At 37.5% G+C, this 26,676-nt stretch overlaps 1 protein-coding gene across 2 annotated transcripts in view; it reads right to left on the bottom strand.

The window, feature by feature from the left end:
* The window catches only part of LOC146000163 (putative helicase mov-10-B.1), a 111,142-nt gene that overhangs the window by 64,854 nt on the left and 19,612 nt on the right, over nt 1-26,676 (bottom strand). For both annotated transcript variants that reach the window (XM_083137505.1, XM_083137511.1), the window contains exons 3-7: nt 24,940-25,061; nt 7,821-8,095; nt 4,633-4,754; nt 2,332-2,459; nt 181-303 (exon numbers count right to left, since the gene is read on the bottom strand). In XM_083137505.1, coding sequence (XP_082993631.1) covers nt 181-303; nt 2,332-2,459; nt 4,633-4,754; nt 7,821-8,095; nt 24,940-25,061 — 770 coding nt within the window. The remainder of the gene's footprint in view (nt 1-180; nt 304-2,331; nt 2,460-4,632; nt 4,755-7,820; nt 8,096-24,939; nt 25,062-26,676) is intronic.

The following is a 26,676-nucleotide window of genomic DNA, read 5'->3' as shown; positions in this document are numbered from 1 at the left end:
TTGACCTGACATGAAAACTGACAACTCTGAAGATAAAATAGAATTTTTATTTTTTATTGACTCTCAGTTCTAACATCACACTGGCAAAAACATTGGCAAATTCAAACAGGAAACTACATGAGGCAATGACTTTGCAAGCCTGCACAAAACATGTCATAAAATGTAATAATAAGTACATACATAATTTGCCTATGCATATCCAACAAATCTGTAGACATATTTTTAGGTGGATTCAGGCGATTCTGTACCAGCTTCCTCATAATCCTAGGTGGTTTATATTCTTCAAGGGGCCTGAGACGCTTTCTGCAGAAAAAAAAAAAATGAGTGGGCCTCTTAAATTTCCTCCAAAAATGCATATTGCTCATTCTAATAGCATGACAAGGTATACATTAAAAGAAATAAAAAATAAGAAGTTCACACATTTAACCAGTCATGTGTTAATAAGGCACAGTGTTAGCAACTATGAAACGTTTTGTTTGTGTATACGCAAACATGTTTTTGAAGAATATCATTATCCTACCATGTACAAACAATATGATAATGATATTCTACTGATTCAATAGAACATTGTAAATATTACAGGAAAAATCTGAATGGCTCATTCACCTTCTGTAGGGCTGATTTTTCAATGTATGATTATGGTTCAAGTTGGCACGTAAAACCAGGTAATATAATAAAAATAAAATGAATAAAAGAATGGCAGAATTGTAATATTTTCAGTAATCTTACCAACAAAACGATACACGTGGATTAAATAATCAAAGGATAAAATAAAATAACTGCCACCTTTGCATGTGCAATGTTGATGCACATGTGTGCATTAGTATTTTGTACTGTTACACAGCATGTGACAGGAACACATATTGGCCATTATCAATAATTACATTCAAAACTATTAGATACTGACACTAATGATACCAACTGGTACATAAGTATCAATCTAGCACTAATTTTAATTCTTAACTTTCCACATCATATGTCAATATATTTCATAAAGGCTTACATAACCACTGTTACATATTAGAAAATAATACAATCAATGTTATTTTGAAAGTAGCTTTTATTCTTCCTGCTGAAATCTTGTAACAGTTTACCACTTCATTTTCAAGTTAAAGCTAAGAAGATATACACAGTGATACATGGCTGGTCATGACAGTAATGTGCATGTCTCTAAAAATGAAACTGCCATAAGAATGAAAAATGAAAAAAACACTTTCAAAATAAGAACAACAGTATTATTTTGCACATTGTATGTCTATTAGGGATGGGACAGATTAATCGATACTTGCCCATATAGGCATATCAATGAATTGGTAAAATTACTTTACAGATCCAGATATATCTATAAATATTAGGGCTGCGCCAATACCAATATATCTGTATCGGTTGGAATTCATGTACCAGCTGATACTTTTCCGGCATATTAGCCTTTCAAAGGGTCCACAAATATGATGCACGACAGTTTTGCAGACTAATTATCCTGGAAATTATGCAATATTCAAACTATTCTTATTTTGCAACAATTTTGCACGAAAAACTGGATTTTGTGATTACATAATATCTATTTCAATATTCTAAAACAAAATTCATTGGTAAATTGATGCATATAATTGGAAAAGGCTATTTACACACTATTATTGATTAATATTTTGAACAAATCTTAATTACTGCAATTTTCAAGTATCGATATTGGTGGGAATCGGTAAGAGTATTGGCATCGGTATCAGTATCGGTTCAGCTCTAATAAATATCTTATAATTCGGCGCAAAAAATTCTGCCATTTTGTTATAATTTTTATGGATAATCTCCATGCCCTACTTTTTAAAAAAAAGTAAATGTCTAAATATACAACTTCTTTTGCACTGCAGTCACGCCGAAACATGTATTTATAAAGATCAATGATCCATTCAGGTTCCTCAAGGACAATTTGGAAACTTATATCAATCTGTATAATATCGGGTATCGGCTAAAATTTAATATTGACCCATCCCTAATGTCTATTCATTTGCTAGGTGCAGCTTTAATTTATCAACTATCAGACAAGCAGAATATAGTTATTTTAACTGGTGAAACACACAGTTTTCTTCAAGGCTCAAATGTTCATGACAGAAACAGTTTACTTCATTAGATTCCAATAAGTTGCTGAAATGGATATGGGATAACCATGCGAACAAAACAAACAAAAAAAAAATGGTAACTACATAATATATTAAAATCAGTGAGTATAGAGATTAAGCTTGATTATCCAGAATTCAGTAAGAATTAGTCTGACCTTGTACTACTAATGAAATATTGCCATAAATAGAAATGAAAAGGAACATAATTGCATACCCTGGTACAATCGTACATGGTACAGTGCGATTACACTTTATCCACAATTCTCCCTGGAAAGGGCTCTCTTTAATTTCTTCTGGCTTCTTGGCTTCCTCATGTTCATCTGTTCTCTGCACTTCAATCCACTGGAACAGAAAGTGCAGATCTATTAATCACGACCAACTGTGTGCATATTGACTACACTTTTAAAGACAAAATAGCATCATTTAATAATAATGTAGGACAAGGGCAGAATTGGAAAAATGTATGTTCAAATTGAATCAATGAAATTATCTACTTTTCTGGAAGTGAATCATTATGGACTACACAAAATGATGATGGAGCTGAAATACTGTGGGATTTATTCAAATTGTACAATTTTCATGAATTCCATGCCAAAATTTATTTGATTTTGTTTATTTTAAATTCCTTCTCTTGTCACTTTAGGCTAACTGACATTTCCAGGCTAAAATTATGTCACAGACTTTTTTGTGGTAACGGCCAAATGTTTTGTCATTCTGTCTATCCCTATTGTGTATCTACAAATATTTTAAAGTAAAACTGTGCACAGCTATAATATAATCAAGAATTCCCATAAATAGTCTGTAATTTAGTGCAAAAGTGTGCCATTTAGTTCTTAGTTTTATAAATATAAAAACATAATTAATGCACCCTTGTTTTATTAAGTAAATGTGTCAATTTGAGGTTTAATTTGCTGAGGGAAAAGCTAATTGATGTCACCTGGGTACATACAAATGATTCCCACTCATTTGGGCAAAGCAAATTCACAAACTTTCCCATGACCATCCTGTATGTTTTAGCCTGCTTTAACTATTATTACAGTGGAAATAAGAAAGCAATGGATGATCCACTTACAAGAAATATAATATATTTAGGAATTTATTTAGTTTACCTTATGACACAAGCTTCAAATCAGTGTTTACAAGCATGTGAAAAATACATATTCACTTCTTTGAGTAACAGAACCACATTTAATATTCCCAGACTCTTCCTGGTCTTCCAGGATTTCTAGGTCAATGGAAACCCTAATACACTTATGAGGTGGTGAATGTTTAAAATGAAACATTTGTAATTTTAGATCTGATTGGTAAAATTTCAGTTAACAGTAAATTTCATATTGGTACTTTTATTAGTTTTGGTACGAATTTCGTTCAGTCCGGTTTCTGTATTGAATACTTTTGTGCGTGAGTGGGCGTTCGTGTGTATGTTTGTAAGAGTTGTTTGGAGAAATTGTACTGCAGTGTCGGAAAGAAGAAAGAAAGTAATTGGTACACAGGGTTAAAAACGTGTTAACGAAACCAAGGTACGTAATTGGTTTATACGTAATTTGTCCTAATTTTCAAGAAATACATACGTTCTGAAGCTTCAACAATGTCACAGAAGTATAAATTCCATGTTATTACAAAACAAAGGGTGAGTTTCATACACAAAAACAATAGGCGGGCAAAGCTGAGGTCAGTATAGAGTTGTGAAAAAGACGAACGCCACGGTGTGACAAAGAAGGTAAAGAGAGGCGGCATGAAATCAAAGGAGAACGATTTGCCACAGTTGTTCACAACACAGGATGCATTTTCTTTTCTAATTAGGTAATTGTGATACGATACAACACAAGTAAAAAGATGCCGGTAGCTGATGCTTCCAATGTACCATAATAAAAACACAACAGAGGTTCTTTCAGTGAAGGTTTTCGGTTACTGTGTAGAGCAGGAAGAGAAAATATTTCATGCTTGCCAGAAAGTAAAATTCACATGGGAAGTTTCTTTAACCTACAAGAAACTTCAGATTCAAACTTCTAGATTTGTTAATTTATCTATCACTTTACGACGAAAATAACATATATTAGTATACTGACATGTACATGTTTAATTTTGTGTGATGTTTTATTTTTACCCGAGCTTGCTAACAGCTGATTAGCCTGTCCGCCTATTTGTGCGAATGTGGCAATGCAGAAAACCCCCAGCCACATGGCAGCCAACGAGGAGACAGAATTTGGTCACATTCTGCATTCTGATTGCACACCGCTTCTTATCGCGGCCCGGCTGTAATAACTCCTATGCAAAGCTTGAACAGTAATTTCATAAACTATTTTTTTCAGAATTTGTTGTTCATCACATTGGTTTCCATACTGTAGCACAATGAATCTGAGTGCTATTTTCTTTTCTTTTGGGGACACAAAATATCTTCTATATCTTTGTGTTCTGTGAAGTTACCAGTTCAGTCCTAAAGTTAATAAATATTGAGGTACTAAACTTACTAAATACTTCATTCTTACTATAGTAGTATCAAAATGTTACTTACAAAATCACGTGCAATGGTAAAAGGCTTCTCTTTGCCTGGCCATACAAAGACAAAAGCCACAGGTATAATATACACAGAAGGTGCTTCACTAGAAAATTGGACCTTCACAACATAGGTGTCTCCTTTAAAAGAAAGGCATTGAAAACTGTACAAAATAAAATATAAGTTAGAACTTACAACAACCTAGTTACTTATAAATTAGACACACAACCTGGCTGTCAACCTGTTTCTTATCTAATGGCTGCCTTCGTAAATAAATGATAACAATTCAAAAAACAATACAATAAATTTATAAAATAATACAATAATACAACAAATTTTACTTTGAGAGTGAGTTTGTTCCTTCTATCAATTTTTTGTTCCAACTTCCCAGCAAGTCTTCAAGCACATTATACGGCTAGTCACAGTACACCACAATGAAATGTTAGCAAAAAGCACTCATATTATAAAGTGGTTATGCCAACTTTTGAGAAGACTTATTCGAAGTGTTAGACAAACAGTTTTGTGAGACTGAACAAAACATCAGCAGAAGAATCAAAGTCAAAATAAAAATCAGATTATATTCCTTTGAAATATACATTAGTGGCAGTGATCAGAACGCTACATTTTAAAAGTAGCTTCGCTACAGCTACAGCTACTCTTCCAAAATGTAGCTTCGCTACAGCTACAACTACATTTACCAAAAAATAGCTCGCTACGCTACTCACGTGTGCTACTCGCTACTTTTGCGCTACTTCTGCATAAAAAAAATTAAAAACAACCATATGGATGGGTATTTAAAATCTCCTACTACTGGTAAATAAATTCTGTTATTTATTAATATGATTCCCATCATTCAATAATTTTGAAAGCATTGTCACTTCAGTTACTTATTTTTACTATAGTTTTTGAGAATACCATACCTATGCAAGTGGCATATCAATTCAAATTTGATATATGAATATTGCAATTAGGGTGTTATCCAAATTAATGATTACAACTATACACAAATAAAATTTGGTAGGATTACGTATTCATATTCACATCAACATATTTTTCTTCAGAATAAATATTTCATTTTTTGTAGACAGATAGGAAGGCAGCATTTTGAATGAAAAGCACCTGGAGCCCTTTGATTATAATAGGGCCCCAGGTTCGATATCCAGCGGAGGCACATAGTGGTTCGGATCCAGTCTCGATCAACTTATCTATGCATAAAATGGACTCAAAACAAAAACTAGGAAACACGCCAAGTTGGGAGGATGGGATCGTCCTGCTCCTCCATTCCCCACACTGCTCATCATTCAACATTCTTCCTCGTACTTACAATTAGCGGAAAGTGGCAAAAAGAGACTAGATAAGAGAATAATTAAATAATCCATTCATACTCATTGTCATGATTGAGAGAAGTTGAAGAATCGATGAGGAGGTAAACAGAAGAGGACAAATGGATAGTGGACTATATTAAAGCGTTCGAAGATTAATATGGAACAGGGGTGTACCTATGAAATGCAAGAAGGTAATATATAACACATACTATGTGCCAGTAATTACTGGATCAGAGACTTGGACAATGTCATAGAGAAACAAAAAGAAGATGCGGGCAGTGGAGATGAAATTTTTAAGGAGTCTTTTGAGGAAGGGATAGAATAAGGAATGAGGAGATCCGACAGGCAGTGGGTGTGGTGAAGCTTCAGGACAGACTAGATCACGCACAGATGAGATGGTTCGGACACATGAAGAGGATGGATGCAGAAAGACTACCAGTAAGAGCTTACAATGCACAAGGAGTGGGAATAAGGCCAAGGGTGAGACCAAGATGTGTGTGGAAAGAGCTGATAGAGGACAGTGTTAGGAGAAGAGGACAAGATTGGAACACAGTAGAAAGAGAGAAGTGGTGGAAGACCAGGAAAAAATGAAGAGGCTTGACTTCTATGCCGACCCAGCCAGTGGCAGGAAACGGCAAAGGATGATGATGATGATGATGATGAGAATGTTACGATTAGCAAAAGTTACAGGAAAGTAGGAAAAATACATAAATTTGAAAACAATGTATATTAACTAAAGAAAATTGACGTTTCTGCATACTTTTTGCAATATGATAAAATATATTTAGGAAACTGTCGTGTAAACCTGAGTGTTCTAAACGTATTGTAATTTTAAAATTGGTGAACAAAAATTATCGGGAAAATAATTGTAATTCCAGAAACTGTATATCATTCTTGTAACAATAATTTCTTGCTGGTGAGATTCTGTATACTGACGATGATCAATGCTGTTAACGTACTGAGCCATTTATTGCTGGCACTATTCCTTTGTCAGTGCAGTGGAAAATCCATCGCTCGTTTTTGCACTGCAAGTTATATTTTACACAGCAATTAATGACATTTTGATGTATCTTACACCATGGATATCCACAGGATTTGTTCCGGGGGTGAAGCAAACGAGGCACTTTTTCCAGCGGTGCAGCAAACGAGGCATGTTTTTCTCCAAAATAGCGATGCAGATAAAAAAAACGCAGCTGTTAGATGGAATATATTCATATATGTCAGTTAGTTATCTGGATATCTAAATTATTCAGATACTAATTAAATAAATTACGCAGATATCTATAATCTACAATCTAGATAATCTGTGTCTGCAAAATTAAGGGTTATTGTCGATTTTTCTGACGCTGTTGCCACATTAAATTCACCTCAAAATGCTGAGAAAAAATGTAGCTGTAGCGAAATTTTCGCTACAACTACAGGAATTTTGTAGCTTCGCTACCGCTACAACTTCAATTTTCAAAATGTAGCATCGCTACAGCTACAGCTACAAATTTTGTAGCTAGCTACAGTAGCGACGCTACAAGTAGCTCACTACTTCTGACCACTGATTAGTGGTTAATCAAGCCTCTAAGAACATTGATAAAAAGGCTTGCATGTATAAAACCAGGAGCACACAGAACCGATCATCCAAGTAGCATAAACTTCAACTTCTGCCAGAAGACAAAAAGCTTTAAAATGTAGATCCAGTCCCAGTTACCTATCTGTGTACAAGGTGCACTTAAAACAAACTTTGACATCTCCTTAACTAACAAAAAGTAAAATATCTTAAAATCTGATAATGCAAAATCATGGTCTCACTTCATTTATAGTCTAACGTTTCTAACTGTACTTAGTAAAAAATTAATAAATATAATTACTAAATTTTAACCTCATACACACCTTTGCGGATTTGAACTCCATTGCCATCTTTGTGCACACCACTACGATCTGTGATGACCATTTGTGCATGAAACATAAGCATATCCACCACAAAAAGTTCAACAGTCTCTTTGCCATCATTCTTGACACACAGCTCGAACTTCATCATCTGATTTGGAGCTATGAATGCTTTTGTTAATCCCTTAGTATCAATAAGCTGAACAATGCCTTGATTGATAGAAGGATCAACAGATACATCAATTGACACACCATGACGGTTTTTCACTATGTTCTCCCTGAAATATAATTAAGATCACAAGGTGACTACTGGTGATTGAAAGTAGTAAATGCACATTGCAAAGCATGCCTATTTGTTATTTTGGCATCTATCTTAATCTATTAAGTCAGGGATTGTCATACCAGAGCGTATAGAAGAGAAATTCTGCGCACTTCGGTTTCTTCCCGTAAGCCAAGTGAATAGAGCGGTGCCCCACCGAAACACTGGCAGCATCTTCGCTTGCGACGAGCGTCTTTTGCTTGCAGAGCAGCCGCGCTTTATGTAAAGTGTTGTGTTTTGTTGTGCTAGAATAACATTGTGTACTTTTATTAATAACAACGTTGTTACGTTATTCAGTTTAGTGTCGTTAGATTTGTGATTGATCCATTGTGACTAGTTTGTGTTGTGTTCAATGCATTATTATTGTGTTTGAGACAGCAGCGAGCTAAAACTACAAGATGCCTACGTGTTTTATACCCGGCTGTAGATCTTATTTATTACTGCTGTTCTTCAGGTAGTAGACATTTTTTTAGGCCACCTAAAGACAGTAATGGTTTCTCAAAATGGGAGAGTGCCATCCCTAGAAAAAATAAAAAAAACTGCCATCCCTAGAAAAAATAAAGAAAACTAAGTCATAATTGCTATGTGTGTGATATTCATTTTTCCACTGATCTTTTAGTGAAAGTGGATTCGTTCATAGTGGATGGCGAAACAGTAGAAATTCCACGACAAAGGTGGAAATTAAAACCAGAAGCAATTCCTCATATATTTCTTAATCTGCCCAAATACCTCTCTAAGACAATTAAGAAGCGAAAATCTCCCATGAAAAGGCAATACTTGCGGACAGATAATAATGAAGTAAGTACTCGTCGCAATGTATCATTAAGCTTATCAGTAGAGCATGATTTGCTTCACACTGCGGATGCTAGCAATACAATAGCATTGCTAAAGAAAACACTTAAGTACCAGAAACATAATTTAATTAGAATTCAGAATAAACTAAAGGTCGCACAGGCTAAAATAAATTTGCTTGACAAAGGTGTTAAAAGATGCTAAATTAAAGACAACAGTCACACAGTAAAAACAGTTAGAGTCTTTAGCAAAAATCAAAAAATTGTAATTGATACAATCTTACAGAAATGCCAACTGAAAAGTAAGACACGAATGAGATACAGTTCTGAGTTTATACTGGATTCTCTTCTTTTAAAAATTAAGTCCCCCAAGGGGTATAGACACTCTTTGCATCACGATTTGCTACCTTTGCTTTCTGAAGCTCCACCACCCTCACCCTCTGAGATCGCAGTTGCCCACACCCTCCACCGCCCTCACCCTCACAAGTCTTCTGGAGGGTGAGGGTGAGGTCTGCCCTCCGGAGGGTGAACACCTCTGGGAATTTCCGAAAAACAGAAACAATCTTAAGTGCTCTATATCCAATCCAGCTGACTAGTAGAAAGCGTTGGGCATTTTCAGACTCACCACATACATTTAAATGCATAAGGAATAACTTCCATGATAAAGTGCAGGTTTACTATAATGGTGATATTGTTGATTATTCATTTTACAGAAAAGTGTATGAACATGATTCATCTACTGAATTTTTCGGTATGAAAGCTTGCTACAAAGTGACCTCTGCTCATTTGGATCCTAATTCATTCCAACGAATGAATGTGAGACTCGCACTGCAGCTGTTTAGCAGATCTGTGGGTAATGGAATAAAATTTTATCGGAGTATTAATGCAGAGGGGTTAGAAGGCAGTGAAACAACGGAAAATTTCACAAGGGACCTAAACTGCCTGGTTGACGCATTAAATTCATTCACTCCTGCACAGCACTATATAAAGGATAAGAAGCACATACAACTTTAATAAAATGGAATGTTGTCCTTAGAGATAATCAAAATTCCTTCGCTTCAGAAAAAATGCTAAGAATCTTTAAGAGTGACTTTAGAAAGTACTTTAGAAGTGTCCGAATATTTGTGGAAGAACAATTACACGTACGTTTTGACAGGAAAATTTAATCAAGATCCCCTAGAACGCCATTTTGGTATATTGCGGTCGTTCACTTGTGATGATCATCCCTCCACTGTGGATTGCACTTACATATACTGCAATCAATTTACGTACCAGCAAAACTTGCTTTATTTTCGGGCGGAAACTGTGAATACAGGACTGAATCTCCTCTGACGTCTTTTGTTAATCAAATGCGAACTCTGGCAAGAGCAACCGAAAATAAAAATCTTTCGGTGATAAAAATCTTTCGGTGAAGAAGCAAGCTGAAAATATAATAAGGGAAAAAATTTCCATTGTTGAAGATGACATTCAAATACCAGACTGGGAAAACAACATACCGAACTTAAATTAACAAAGTGTTGGTAAAGAATACTTGGTGTATCATTTGGCAGGATACATAGTGCGGTATATTTCATAAGTGACGGATTGTAAACTGTGTACAACTTTTCTGCATGGGTAACCAACTAATGTACTTGCCTCACTTACACTAATCCAAGACTATGGTTCGGGCGATGGCTGTAAATACCTTACCTATGCATCGAAAAGTGATCATGATGTGCTGTTACGGGTGGAAGAAGTTGTTGCAGGAAAATTATCATGCACTAATAGTTTATGGGGTGATATATTTTTTGAGTGTTTGGACAATTTAAATATAATTGCTGTAAAAACTTCGTAATTAGGATGCTGTGAAGATCATGTGCTGTGTACACTACCTAAACTCATATTTCACTATCTGAAATGTTGATTTTTCTTCCGCACCAAGGAGATAAGAAAGGAATTAAGTGCCTTGAAGACAGCAAAATCATCTCGGAAATTCTCCAAACGTAAGTAACATGCATTTTTGTTTCTTATGTAGTTAGTTATGTAAGCAACGTGAGCATCTTCTGCACCGTCTCAAACGTCACCACTGCCATCTAGGCGGTGGACCACGGCAACTCGGGGAGTGCGCACACTAGTCCTTCTATACGCTCTGGTCATACTATGCATCACAAGTTACCTGTCTGTACAGGGTAGATCATCTTCCTTTGAGCAACTTAGTCGAAGCAGAAAAAGGCAGATGGGGACCAAGTTATTCAGAGTTCAATGCCTGATTGTGCCTGCACATTACACAAACAAATGAAAGGTGCCTGCACATTACACAAACAAATGAAAGAGATACAATAATAATAGGGAAAGATGGGTTTCGATCCGAAATTAGGTAGATAAAGGAATTAAGACCGATAAAGTGTAGTCTTATGATGAGATATTTACATTGCAAATAGCTGTACATGACATGCAGGTCTCAAGTACATCAAGTCCACTACATTCATTCTTGATCTCACTTAATCTGAGGTATTGGTCAGCAACGGTTCTGTAGGCATCCATTTGGAAACCTTTTATTCTCTGTGGTCCTCCCTTCCCTATCTGACACCTCTTGCACTCCTCTGAGGAATGCTGGCTCCTGCAGGGATTCAGTCCCCTCGCCATCACAGAAGAGATGGGAAGTACATCATTGCGGAACTCAGGTTGCCATTTACCTACTTACCAGGCAGTTTTGAAGAAGAAGAAAAAAAAATAATTGGAATGTACCTTTGAAAACAAATGTAAGAAGTAGCTCCATGGCTTGGGTAATTTGGCAATCTCTGTATCAAGTCATCACTTTCAGCAACCATATGTGCAGGATGGGAAATCAGATGGAAATATAGACAGCTACTGAATGATTTCTTGCTATTCAATCAAATACCAGGGTGAGTCAAAACTTTATTTGTTTTTGCACATGGACATTGAGACAGGAGACATTAGGCAAGACATCGGACTTATTCGGCAATGTATAGGACATTCAGTTGTATGCTCTTCTGCCAACTTTCCGTGAGAGCCCCGATCTCACAATGATACCATACAGCTGATTTAAAGGTCAAGCACTCGTGCACCCCTGTTTCCGCAGCACCCAATGCGTCGAACTGTCGTCTTTGCAGGAAATTCGCAAGAGAGCTGCCACGTTCTCTCACTTGAGCATCTGCCAGCTTAGCACAAGGTAGAAACAATGAAATACCTCTGGGCACAGATCAGGGTGACTAACATTACGAATATATGGAAAGAAACAATAGATTTAACCCACTACGGAGGGTACAATTCATAATATATTCTTGAATAATCATGTACAAATATTAGATAACTTTGGAAATCTTTTCATACAATATTTCTCTTCTATTTTTATTTCTTATTAATTGTAGCCAATCCTTTTCTTTGGGCTTCTTCTTCTTGTAATCGTTGAGGCTTGTTGTTCTTATAATTACTAAGTCATCTTCTTCTTGTAATTACTAAGTCATCTTCTTCTTGTAATTACTAAGTCATCTTCTTCTTGTAATTACTAAGTCATCTTCTTCTTGTAATTACTAAGTCATCTTCTTCTTGTAATTACTAAGTCATCTTCTTCTTGTAATTACTAAGTCATCTTCTTCTTGTAATTACTAAGTCATCTTCTTGTAATTTAAGGCTTCTCTTCTTGTAATTACTAAGGCATCTTCTTCTTATAACTACTAAGGCTTCATCTTCTTGTAATTACTAAGGCTTCATCTTCTTGTAATTACTAAGGCTTCATCTTCTTGTAATTACTAAGGCTTCATCTTCTTGTAATTACTAAGGCTTCATCTTCTTGTAATTACTAAGGCTTCATCTTCTTGTAATTACTAAGGCTCCATCTTCTTGTAATTACTAAGGCTTCATCTTCTTGTAATTACTAAGGCTTCTTCTTCTTGTAATTACTAAGGCTTCTTCTTCTTGTAATTACTAAGGCTTCTTCTTCTTGTAATTACTAAGGCTTCTTCTTCTTGTAATTACTAAGGCTTCTTCTTGTAATTACTAAGGCTTCTTCTTCTTGTAATTACTAATTATTCTTCTTCTTGTAATTACTAAGGCTTCTTCTTCTTGTAATTACTAATTCTTCTTCTTCTTGTAATTACTAATTATTCTTCTTCTTGTAATTACTAATTCTTCTTCTTCTTGTAATTACTAATTCTTCTTCTTGTAATTACTAATGCTTCTTCTTCTTGTAATTATTACATATTGTGTATTTTTTCTTCTTTGGGCTTCTTTGTCGATCTTATCCAAATTGACGAAATATTAAGAAAATCAATCTCCCAGACAAAGAGAAAGGGGTTAGTTAAAGATCGCCGTCTGGCCGGCGCTAACCTTAACTTGGAGCTGCAATAGATGCGACTACCAAAAGTGCTTGGGTGCCTGTCGTGAAATGGCACTACACCTGGGAAAAACAACCCAAAAGCCACACGAAACTCTCAGTTAGTGGGAACCGAAATAGACCCAGAATCGTAATTACAATTCAACTTCTTTACTTTTGTATAATGATCACTAATGCTATTACTGAATATTAATTACCCTTTCCATCTTATTTATATCCTGTTATTGTACTAAGTTCATTTATTTCTTTCATTATAATTAGTATTAATATCTACAATCATTATTTCACCACATCATCTCTTTGCTCCTTCTCCTTTCACAATGGCAAAAGGCTTCTTGAGTGCTGCCATCTCTGGCCCACTTTTTAAACTGCTTTATGCATCATCAAATATATGTGTCGTTCTTTTTGCATGCTGCCATCTATGATCCTCTACCTCAAAGACACAAAATTCCCCTCCTTTGGGTAAAATTTTTTTCCTTCGTAGAAATTTTGTATGCAAGGAAAAATTTTCTGCAACATCCATTCTTACTATTCACTTCTCATGTGTTCCTTTCAACATTTGTTTAACATCTTCCGTACAATTATATCTTTTTACATTATCTAGATTTTCTCTTCTTACTTCCTTTGTCACCGTGTCTTGTATAACTATAGTATTCCTAAATGTATCTAATACAATATACGGACCTTCATACTTGAAAAACAGTTTTTTAATTGTGCGGTCAATGGCCTGGATGTGTTTTACAATAAACTATTTCACCCTTTTTTACTTGTATCTTCTTTCCTTTCACTTCCTCTTTTGACGTCCTCCTCTTTCTTTTGTTATAAAAATCATTGAAAAATTCTTTCCTCGTTTCTCTTTCCATAACCTTCTTTGGCCATTCTAAATCATCAGCTCTGCTTCATATCCCAAGAAAATCTCTATCGGACTCATATTTGCCTCAGCTGATATAGAGTTATTTAATAATCGAACTATCTTGTTAATTACTGCACACCACCTTGTATGATGATCATGGCAGTACATTCTAAGTAATCTAAATTTTTTTCCATTGTAACGCTCAATTGGATTGGAACTTGCATGATATCTTGTAACATTAATTAACCTTATCCCTTTGAAATATAGATACTCTTTGAAATATTCTGACGTAAATTGAGTCCCTTTGTCTGTCAGCATTTTCTTTGGGCTACCATAATGTTTGATAAATCCTTCATCTAACTTCTTGACTATTTCTTTGGCTGTAGCTTTCTTTAACGGATAGCACATGATAAACTTGCTACATACGTCCACACACGTCAATATATACAAAAAACCCTTAGACCTAGGTAATGGTCCTATTAGATCTATAGAAACCATGTCTAATGGCCATTTAGCAATAATATGTAATTCTTCTTTCCTGAATTTTATCTTTGAGGGTTTAGTTTGTACGCAAACTATACAATTTCTGACATGGTTAACTTAACTCTTCATAGTCTTCCATACGTAAAATCTCCTAGCTAATCTCAACGTTTTATCAACTCCGAAGTGGCCAGATCCTTCATGTACGACCTCAAGTACTCTTCTTATCAAGGTTCATGGTACCCTTATCCTTACTTGGTTCGGATTTTCATAGCTAACTTGGAAAACGATGCCATTTATAATTTTATATCTGCTCTTTATCTTAGACATCCTTGTTTTCTTGTTTCCTTCCTCTCCTTCCAACACCTTCATAATATCCCTTAATTCCTCATCTTCCTCAGTTTCAACTCGCCATTCCTCTTCTTTAATACAATTTACTTTTTCCTCAGCAATAGCGTTGATTTCTAGCCTAATCACTTCCTCTGATTCCTGATTTCTCTTCAATGGTGCTCTGCTTAGAGTATCTGCAACATGGTTTTCCTTTCCTTCTATATCCATAACATCAAAACTGTACTGTTGCAGTAAAATCGCCCATCTAGTCAGCCTTGCATTCCACTGTCTTGCAGAATTTAACCAAACTAGACTCTTATGATCACATACCACTTTGAATCTTCTGCCTTTCAGATATGCAGAGAACTTTTCTATTCCAAATATTATCGCCAGACACTCTAGCTCACTTATCGCATACGCTCTTTCGAAGTTCTTCAAGCTTCTGCTAGCATATTGCATCACATTCTCTTCGTTGGAGTCGTTTCTCTGAAATAGGTATGCTCCCAATTCAATGTTCGATGCATCTGTGCCTAAAAAGAACATTTTCCCAAAATCAGGTTGGCTAATAGGGTCTTGCTTGTGCATGTATAAGGTCTTGCTTAAGTCTGGAAAGCCTCCTCTTCATCTCCTTCCCATTTCCATATATGTTTTCTGAGAAGTTCATATAATGGCTTGGCTTTGCTTGCAAAATTGTGTATAAATTTCGATCGCCAATTATATACTCCCAGGAATCTTTGAAGTTGTTTCCTTGTGTTTGGCCTTGGGAACTTGCTTATCGCGTCATTTTTGTCTGGGCACATCTTTATTTCACCTCCAGATACTACATGACCTAGGAAACTTATTTCCTTCCTTGCAAAAGAGCATTTTTCCAATTTGACAGTTAATCCTGCTTCTGCCAATTTACTTAATACCCAATCTATTTTTTCTATGTGTGTCTCCCAATCTTTCGTATGAATACACATATCATCCACATATATAGCAAGCCATTCTCTTGTTTCTATACTAAATATTCTATTTAGAGCCTGAAATGATCCTGCGAAGTCATCACAATTATTTAGTTTCTGAGTGTTATTATTCCATGTTAATTGCTATTTCTGTCAACGTTATTTATATTAACCAATCATTGTAAATGGTAATAATGAGGTCAGGTGCTTTGTGTTAGCATATTATGCTGAGTTGTAATGTTAATCAGGCCCTGCATGGTCGCAAAGAATATGTATTATTTATCTCATAATTGTATATTAATGTTTAGCACACGTTTAATATTATAATATGTATTTATCGTTGGTGCCTTGAGCACATAGTTCAATCGTCTGCCGTATAGATGGCCTTGCCTGCTCTAGCACGGTTCCACGTAGTTCGCGTGAACGGCACTACTTGAACCGAGGCTATATAACCAGCCGAGGAGCAGATTTTCTTGAGTTGGCTTTCAGGTCGGCTCACGATAAGATCTCTCTTACCAACTGACCCGGAAGAAAGGAGCACTCCACTCTTGCAAGAGGCCAAGCTTCTTAAGGAAGGAAGGTGCACTCCACTCTTGTGAGAGGCCAAGCACCTGAGAGAAGTCGCACTCCGCTTTCCAGCGAGAGAGGTTGAACTCTGCCTTTGGCAAGAGAACCCACTCTGCTTATTGGCGAGAGAGAAAAACTCCACTTTAGAGTGAGAGGACACGCTCCGCTTGCTGCGAGAGGTTTCCTCACCCTATCAACCTGTGGCACCCTGTCAGGGTAGTGTGGCGTTGGGTTTCTAGGCAACCGCCCAGAAGGTGAAATACTACGGTTATCGTGAGGGTGACCCTAATAGATGCCCCTTTGTTCCCCGAAAGCCAACAGTTCCCTGTAAAACCCTGCAGCTACCGAAGTCGGCGCTAGTCAAGGACTGCACTTCCCAACGTTTGTTGGAGCTAAGGATACAACCCCAGACGGCAGCAGCAGCAGTGTATCTGTTCCCAGTTTACGGCAATTTTGCAGAAGCCATTCTTCCCCCATTGTGTGGCAATATATTGGCCAAGTGAGTGTAATATCCTACACGGGTGTGTGCTAAACTTACAACGTTTATAGTTGCATAAGTGTATTCAGCTACATTCATTAAACTTTCTCTAACGTTGGACAGTGTACTTATTCCCGAACCCTGAGTGAAATAGTCTCATACCACCGCTGGAGAAAAGTTAGCATAATGGGTAAAACTTTGCAGAGCGTATGGTGCTACTGATTGGTCGTGGCCAAGTTAGTAGACTTGCATCCCGCTGACGTGCTCGTGTAGGTGTAGTAGGCACCCTTTCTCGAGCAGGACGTTGCAAGCCGTCATAAAAGCTGATACTGATGAATTTAGACCATATGGGAGCCTTCTAAATTGAAATAACCTTGATCCATATCGAAACACTGTATATTTTCTAGACTCTTCTTCCATTTCTACCTGAAAGTATCCCTAAGTCATATCAAATGATGTGAAGTATATGCTGTCTGAAAGTGTAGTAATTCATTTATTCTTTCTACTTGATTTCTGGGAAGTAGCTCGTGTTTATTTAGCTCCCTTAAATCCAGTATGGGCCTCACACCTCCATCCGGTTTGTCTACCACGTGCATTGGGCTTACATGTACGCTATTGGGGTTCTCTACTATCCCCCAACTTAACCATTTCTTCAATTCCTTTTCTACAGCTTCTCTCTTTGCAAAGGGTATAGGATATTGTTTTGACACTATTGGACTCGCTGTGTTTACCTCAATCCTATAGGTGTATACACCGGTCACACCTTGGCATTGGCTAAATATTCCCCTATGTCTCAACAAAATATATCTTAAATCTTCTTTTTCATTTTCCGAGATCCAATGACACTCATCCACTTTGGCTTGTATTTCTTCTTTCGATGCCTTGTATTTATGGTAATCTATTTCGACCTCTCTTTCATATTCACCTTTTACATTTTCATTTTCAATTATATCGTCGTCGTCTTTCTTCTTATACACTGCATCATGTTTCTCATATACAAGACTTTGCTTCCTAATGCCTATTTCGCTCTCGCGACCTATTATCTCTTCCTCCATAGGGATATCTACTTTCATGTTACTTACGTGAAATTTAGAAGATTTCACACTTCTGCGTTGCACAATTTAATGGTTCAATCCTATTAATTTCGAAGATCCACTGTCTTCATTCACAAAAGGGGTACGGTGTTTGAAGCGGAGAAGGTACCGCGTCACTGCATTGTTTGTTCCCGGGCGGCGGTAGTTGCGATTTCTCCCGTTCGGCGGCACTGGCACGCGCATCTTGGTTTGCGTCATCTGCTTCCTGTTGTCAGGTGGCGTTGGGGGTTGGGGGGCTGGGCCGTGCTGCTCGGCAATGTGCCGTTCCTGTTCCCTGCGTGGCTGGAGAGGGGTCGAGTATGTGGATCTTTCTGAGGACAGGGTGCCAAGTTGGGTGTGCCTGTCCAGGTTCAGTGCTGGTTTCTGCTGGATGATGGCATGGGTTTCTTTGATGGTGTTTTCTATGACAGAGCTGGTTGGGTAAAGTATGGATATGGAGGAGATGGTGTGGTTAGTGGAGTGGAGGTGTTGGGAGAGGCCTGATTTTGGTGTGTCGTTTTTGGCATCTTTTACATGTTCGTTAATCCATTCTTGGACGGTGCGGATGGTTCTGCCAATGTAGGTGTTGTGGCATTGGCATGTGGTCTTGTAGACACCGGGGGATGTGAGTTTGGGTAGGTAGTATCTCTTGAAGTTGGGTAGTGCCCTTCCGATTTGGGATATGGGTTTGTGTGCTACTCGGATGTTGAAGGGTTTGAGGACCTTGGCAAATTTGCCAGATGTGGTTTGGTGGTATGGAAAGGCGATTCATTTGGGTTTAGGATTTTGGGTCAGGTTATCTCTGTTTCTTGGGGGTCTGAGCTGGGCTTCTGTTTTTGCGCACCACATGGATTGTTCGCACTCGGTGTAACCATTGTTTAGGCCTATTTCCGTTATGCACGCTATTTCATCATGCAGGTCATCTTCTGTGCAGCTGTGTGTGAAGGCTCTTCTGTAAAAGTTCATTCATACTCCAGCTTTCTGTTTTGGTGGGTGGTTGGATTTGGCATGGATGTACTGGGTGCCCGAACCTGGTTTCCTGTATACGGATGTGATGAACTTGTCTTGGTGTCGTCGGATGCTGAGGTCGAGAAAGTTAAGGTGGCCATTTTGTTCCCTTTCAACGGTGAAGTTTATGTTGGGGTGTATGTTGTTGAGGGCAGTTAGGAGATGGGTTAGGTCCTCTTCCTGTTTGTAAATGACTATGGTGTCATCGGCATATCTCGTGTATCTTATATGAGCAAACTCTGGTTGGGTGAGAATTGACTTCTCGGCCACATACAGCATGATGTTGGATAGGGGTGCAGAAAGGGGGTTGCCCATCGCTAGGCCTCCTGTCTGGTGGAAGAAACTGTCCTCGAACTGGAAATAGTTGTGGGTGAGGCAGGCTTGCAGAAGGTTGCAGATTTCATGTGTTACAAATGGGGGCATTACGGAAATAGGCCTAAACAATGGTTACACCGAGCGCCAACTATCCATGTGGTGCGCAAAAACAGAAGCCCAGCTCAGACCCCCAAGAAACAGAGATAACCCGACCCAAAATCCTAAACCCAAATGGATCGCCTTTCCATACCACCAAACCACATCTGGCAAATTTGCCAAGGCCCTCAAACCCTTCAACATCCGAGTAGCACACAAACCCATATCCCAAATCGGAAGGGCACTACCCAACTTCAAGAGATACTACCTACCCAAACTCACATCCCCCGGTGTCTACAAGACCACATGCCAATGCCACAACACCTACATTGGCAGAACCATCCGCACCGTCCAAGAATGGATTAACGAACATGTAAAAGATGCCAAAAACGACACACCAAAATCAGGCCTCTCCCAACACCTCCACTCCACTAACCACACCATCTCCTCCATATCCATACTTCACCCAACCAGCTCTGTCATAGAAAACACCATCAAAGAAACCCATGCCATCATCCAGCAGAAACCAGCACTGAACCTGGACAGGCACACCCAACTTGGCACCCTGTCCTCAGAAAGATCCCCGACCTGAAAAAGAAAAGATGCGGTGCACATACTCGACCCCCCTCCAGCCACGCGGGGAACAGGAACGGCACATTGCCGAGCAGCACGGCCCAGCCCCCCAACGCCACCTGACAACAGGAAGCAGACGACGCAAACCAAGATGCGTGCGCCAGTGCCGCCGAACAGGATAAATCGCAACTACCGCCGCCCGGGAACAAACAATGCAGTGACGCGGTACCATCTCCTCTTCAAACGCCGTACCCTTTTGTGAATGAAGACAGTGGATCTTCGAAATTAATAGGATTGAACCATTAAATTGTGCAACACAGAAGTGTGAAATCTTCTAAATTTCACGTAAGTAATTTTAAACCGCGTTTACCGCAACCATCATGAATAGTTTCATGTTCTCCATTGATTCTAGATTTAGCCGATTTTCTTTTATGTGTATGTGCCCATTGTAATTTTCTAAGAATGGTACTACTAGGATCATATCACACCTCAAACCCTTTATCACCAGAAATTTTACTTCGAAATTATCTCCTCTGATGCTCATCATGATGCGTACCGTGCCCTGAATTTTGTATTCTTCATTTCCCACAGCCATAACTAATCTGACTTTGTCCTTTTCAGAAGCGTCTAATTTTGCTTGTGGGTATTTCTCTAATTCTTGCCAACATTTATAGCTCATTACTTCGACAACGCTCCCACAATCAATCAAGCATTTAACCTTAATTTCTATTATTTCTCCTTCCACATACAATGATCTTCCAGGTTTTAAGTTTTCAAAACTCGGCTCTCCAATTAAAAATAACTTCAGATTTCCTTCTTCATTTATCGTATGTTCTCCCTTCATTTATTCATCATTTTCCTTTGCTCTCACACCTGGGAGTTGCTGCGAGAGCTCTACAAGTTTAGCCTCTCGACAGATTCCACGTTCCTCGACTCTTCATTTATCTGCTGCCACCCAGCATTTCCTACTTCGTTCTGCACTTGGCTTCTGACTAATTCCACTGCTTCTCTTCGCTCTTCATTTATCTCAGTATTTCCCCTTTTGTTGTAATTGTTTCCTCTAGGTTGCCTTTCTTCTATCTCCATCCTTCTTTCTGAGTTTCTTTGATTCACATTTTGCCAATAATAATTTCTTCCTCTATGTCTGCGGTTTCCTCTCCACAGTCCTATATTCCTTCTATCATAATTTCTTGGCTCTTCCTGAACATAATTTCGCCTTCTGCCATTTCAGTTTTCTTCTAAGAATCCTCTTCCTCTGCCTCTATATGCATTTCTGACCTCTATATTCCTAATCCCGAATTCTTGTTTCCGGAATTTCTGCTCTGGACATTGTTCCTCTTCAGGATGATGCCTCGTAGGATAATATCTACCTTCCTCTTCTTTATCCCATGACCTTTGAGTCTTTTTCAGCATGTCATCTGTTCTGAGGTAGTCTATCAAGTCTTCAACCTTCCTTATCTTTACTACAGCCACTGCTCTTTGTGTTCATATTGGTAGCGTTTGTATCACTTGTCTAACCAACTCTTCCCCATTCCACTTTTCATTCAAATTTCTGAAGCTCCTTAATGTTTCCCATGTGTGTGCTTCCAAACTCTCAACCTTGGACCAATCTATATATTTTCTTTTCAATGTCTCCAGTTGCCTTTCCTTAATTTCCTCACTGCAATAATATTCCAAAAAATATTTTACTAAACTCTTCGAATGTTCCAAACTTGTGCCGATTTAACTGATACCAGCCTGCCGCAGACTTTTCAAAACAGCCTTCGATAAGGTCCAGTATCATATTCCCTGGATTCCTCATTAGCTTCACATTAGTTGTTAGTTCCTTCAGGAATTTTTGTCGACACTTGTCAGATATATTTCCATTAAACTTGGGCAAGTGTTGTAATTCATTAGGCTTAGGGATTCTTGTCTAATATTTTCCCACTTCCAAATTACTTCCGTTTACTTTGTCCAACCATCTTCCACTGTCGCTCCCTTCTTCACTACTTTTCCATTTCCTTTTCTTCCTCTGATGATTCCTTTAATGCTTTATTTCCTCCTCTGTAGTCGATTCGTCGCTACTACTTTCCTTTTTTCTTCTTGTAATTACTAAGACGACTTCTTCTTGTAATTACTAATGCTTCTTCTTCTTGTAATTATTACATATTTTGTATATTTTCTTCTTTGGGCTTCTTGGCCGATCTTATCCAAATTGACGGAAATATTAAGAAAATCGATCTCCCAGACAAACAAAGACAAAGGGGTTAGTTAAAGATTGCCGTCTGGCTGGCGCTAACCTTAACTTGGAGCTGCAATAGATGCGACTACCAAAAGTGCTTGAGTGCCTGTCGTGAAATGGCGCTACACCTGGGAAAAACAACCCAAAAGCCACACGAAACTCTCAGTTAGTGGGAACCGAAATAGACCCAGAATCGTAATTACAATTCAACTTCTTAACTTTTGTATAATGATCACTTATGCTATTACTGAATATTAATTACCCTTTCCACCTTATTTATATCCTGTTATTGTACTAAGTTCATTTATTTCTTTCATTATAATTAGTATTAATATCTACAATCATTATTTCACCACATCATATCTTTGCTCCTTCTCCTTTCACAACGGCTTCTTGAGTGCTGCCATCTCTGGCCCACTTTCTAAACTGCTTTATGCATCATCAAATATATGTGTGATTCTTTTTGCATGCTGCCATCTATGATCCTCTATCTCAAACAACAACAATGCAGTTTGTGTATGTGACAGAGCAAAACAAATGGTAATAGAATGGTGCGAGATCAGGGTTGTATGGGGGATGAGGCAACACTTCAATTCCCTCCAAGTAATGCAGTTTCTGTGTCACAATTTGTGACCGGTGACATGGGGTGTTATCGGCCTGCAACAAGGCTCTCTTCTGACACATCAATGTTGGGTACTTCTGGAGCATAGCATCATGGACCTACTGCAGTTTTACCGTGTAAAGGTTCCCATCGACAGCATGACTGTCTGGTAAGAGTTTCCAGAACACTGGATCATTGATATTCCACCATATGCATAACCTTCCTTTCTAACAGTCACCTTTGATCAAGTGGCATTGCTACATGTTGTGGCCACCACCACTGTTCTCCACCAGCAGAATAGCATAGAAAGAGCCACTTTTCGTCACCTGTGACAATTCAAGGCCAAAACCTGTCTTCCCGTGGATTTTGAAGCAATTGTTGACAGATGGTGACTCATCATTCAGCCTGTTGTGGTGTCAATTCATGGGGAACAAGTCGAGGCCGTCGAGAGACAAACCCCATTTGAAGAGAGTGAACCACGATACTTTGGGACGATCCAACCTGTCGTGACAGTTGCTGTGTACAGACGCTTGTATTGGCTGTCATGTGCTGCATCCATGGCACCCAGTCTCCTATACCAGGTCCTTTCTTCCACACTCATCTCGCTTAGCTTTCCAGGCCTTTCCTCCAGCTTCACGGTTCCCCACGTGAAAAAATGAACGAACTTTTGACTCAACCTGGTATATGTGAATAAGTTTTCATCTTAGCCACCTAAAAGCTTAATTCTTTGAACACTTTCAAAGCACATTTTTGCCCACAAAAATTTTCACACGATTTGTAGATGCAAAGAGTGATAAATACAGTGGAACCCCAATCTTACATTTTCCTGCATTATACATTCATTCTCCATGGTTGAAATAGAGCAAGTTATAAAATTTTCCCAGATTTTAAATATCCCTACATTTCAAGTGTTTCTCCTTGGCTCTACCCAAAAAATAAGTTTGTATACACACGTCCCCTTCCGTCCCAATTAGAGTTTTCATTGTCTGAGATTCTCATATGTACATTTGTCTTGTTGCATTACAATACTGAAAATAACAATTTTACTTTAAAATTTTATTGCAGTTCTTTTGTGAACAAAAGTAATATAAATTTCACATTATATTCAATGCGTGAATAAGCCCTAGAAACTTAAAGGAATTTCCATTCCTTTCACATCCTGTGTCCAAGAAGTCATGCAACCGAGACTTTGAACATACATAAGAAGTCATGCAACCGAGACTTTGAACATACATAAGAAGTCATGCAACCGAGACTTTGAACATACATAAGAAGTCATGCAACCGAGACTTTGAACATACATAACTTTTGTACAAAAAAGTTATTGAGACATGAACCTTGTACTGGGTATAAACTTTGTCTATGTGGATGTTTTTTAAACATTAAACAATAAAATGATTCTCTACATGAACGTTCAGTATGGGGTAAAAGATACTAAGGTGTAAACAACTTTTTTGTACAAAGTAAAGAAAAACATGGATAAAAGACCCAAATAAATAGTTTGCAATAATTTTGATGTGTATTGATGATCTCAGTATAGAATTGATGAAAGAACAATAATTTTTTACGCATTTTGTGCATTACATGATGATTAGTGGGGTTAATAATGACATATTTATACAAACAAACGTTTCTATTGAAATTACAAGGTGTACTGGCAACATTGCTTGTGTCAGAGGGCAGTACCAGGTGTGCTCAACATCTGGCTATGTTACTCCTCACTAATCTACCCATCTTTTGTATGAATATGTACCAAGACCATTGATAAACATCGAAAATTATTGCAAGCTACCCCATAGCTATTTCTTTATCCAGTTTGTCAGGAAGGTAAAGCTGTCCTATCTTTTATTCTCTCTCTCTCTCTCTTTCTTTTTACTTCATACAAAAGCTTTTTCCCCACACTGAACTTTCATGTAGAGAATCATTTCTTTGTTTAATGTTAATACCCACCAAAGTTAATACCCAGTCATGTCTGTCACATTTAGTACAAAAGTTATGTATGTTCAAAGTCTCAGTTGCATGACTTTTCAGAAACTCTGTTTTTATGTAAAAATGTTCTTGCAGATTGTCTACGTAACGACAGTCAACAACAAATGATGATGCTGACTTTGTACCATGGTCTCTGCTTGTAACTTACCTTTTCTTGTTGTACATGAACAAGTAATACTGCAAAGTATGATACTTTGTACAAAGATGTTCATCAAAAGCCAAGGAATCATCAAATCTGACATCACAGAAGTCACAATATGTACGAATAACCTGTAAGAAAAAGAATGATGCATTAATCATACTCAAAATAAAAGTACATGCATATTAAATTTTTACGGCTATTTTGAAGTAACAGTAACGATGCAAAAATTAATGCAATGTTAATTATGAAATTGTCCACATATCATCTGTATGAAATGAAAAAGGAAAAATTATACTTATGTTCCGACTGGCTTTACTGATGAAAACTATTGGAGGTATACAATACATCATTAACTCACAATAGTTGTACTTCCCAGAAGTTAGTGTGACATTATCATTTAAAATGCCATAAAAAATACAATGGAACCTTGATTTTACATTTATCAGGGGACCAAACTGAAGAAACTTAAAATGCAGGGAAATGTAAAATTAAGGATAATTTCTTAACATTTTGCTATCTTGGGACCATCAAGATTGGGGTCCCACTGTATTTTTATAAATTTCTTGTTTTGGATGGTGAAGTTAAGGCACAAGCATTTTCTTCCACTTAACCATCTTTACTTTACATTTTACAAATTGATTTGAATAGCTAACAGTTTGCGAAATACATAAAAACTAAAAACATCGAAATACCAAAGATAAGAAAAAATAACACAAAAAAGAAAAACACAAAGAAAACAGATATACAATGTAAGAAAAGTAAAATACATGTAAGCATGTAACATACATAACAAAAATACTTAAAATACAGAAAAGCCAGTTGGTGTTTGCCCTACAAATTAACATCAAGAAAGGTTTCATTTTATTGTCTTTCCCTGTTTTCAGTACTGGTAAGATGACTCCAGATGATTTTTTACTGTTAAGCGTCAAAAGGACAGGAACGATCAAGCTTCCTGCAAGAAATTAACACAGATGCAGTCCTGATTTAAAATTTTGAACATATTAAACAAAATGAAAAATCATATACATGAAATATGCCCAAAAATTTAAAGATGATAATTTAACAGTCTTCACAATTTCTTTATGTTAACCCATCGCCTTATCTAGTCATCGGATAGACGGTCATACAAGATATATGCTTAACTTATCTAGTCGTCGAATCGGCGGCCTGCTATATTTGTCCTTGTACTTGTTCTTTTTGTTAACAGATCGCAGAAGCTGACAGTTACATTATGCAAGATTTCTTGTTGAATGTATTGCTAACTTTTTCATACTACTGAGGTGCTTTGTTTCTCATATAAACAAAAGGTTGATTGTCCTTTGTTGGAATCATGTTGCGCAAGAGGCTTGTGAATGATAAAGTTAACGAAAACTTGCTTTTATTAGTTAGTGAAAGTGATGATGGTGGATCTTCTAGTGCTATCGAGAGTGAAAGTTCAGGCAGTGAAAGTAAAGATGAAAGTTGTGAAAGTGTTGCTTGTAAGGGGGCGGACCACCTGTTGCTAAAAAGAGCAAGGAAGAATCATGGAAGTGGAGTTCTTCATGTTCCCCGAATGATTTACCTAGGAACATTGCATTTTCAGGTAGTCCTGGGTTTGATAATATTGTTTTACGATCATTAAGGTTAGTCCTACATCTTGTGATGTTTCACCAAATTTCTAAAACATGATTTCTGGGAAAATATTTCCAATGAGACAAATTCTTATGCAAAAAGCAAAACAGAAATCAAGTAGACACAGAAACT

The sequence above is a fragment of the Lepisma saccharinum genome, chromosome 1 (genome assembly GCF_977018435.1).
Source record: "Lepisma saccharinum chromosome 1, izLepSacc3.1, whole genome shotgun sequence".
Taxonomy (NCBI): domain Eukaryota; kingdom Metazoa; phylum Arthropoda; class Insecta; order Zygentoma; family Lepismatidae; genus Lepisma; species Lepisma saccharinum.
This window is presented reverse-complemented; position numbering and strand designations above follow the sequence as displayed.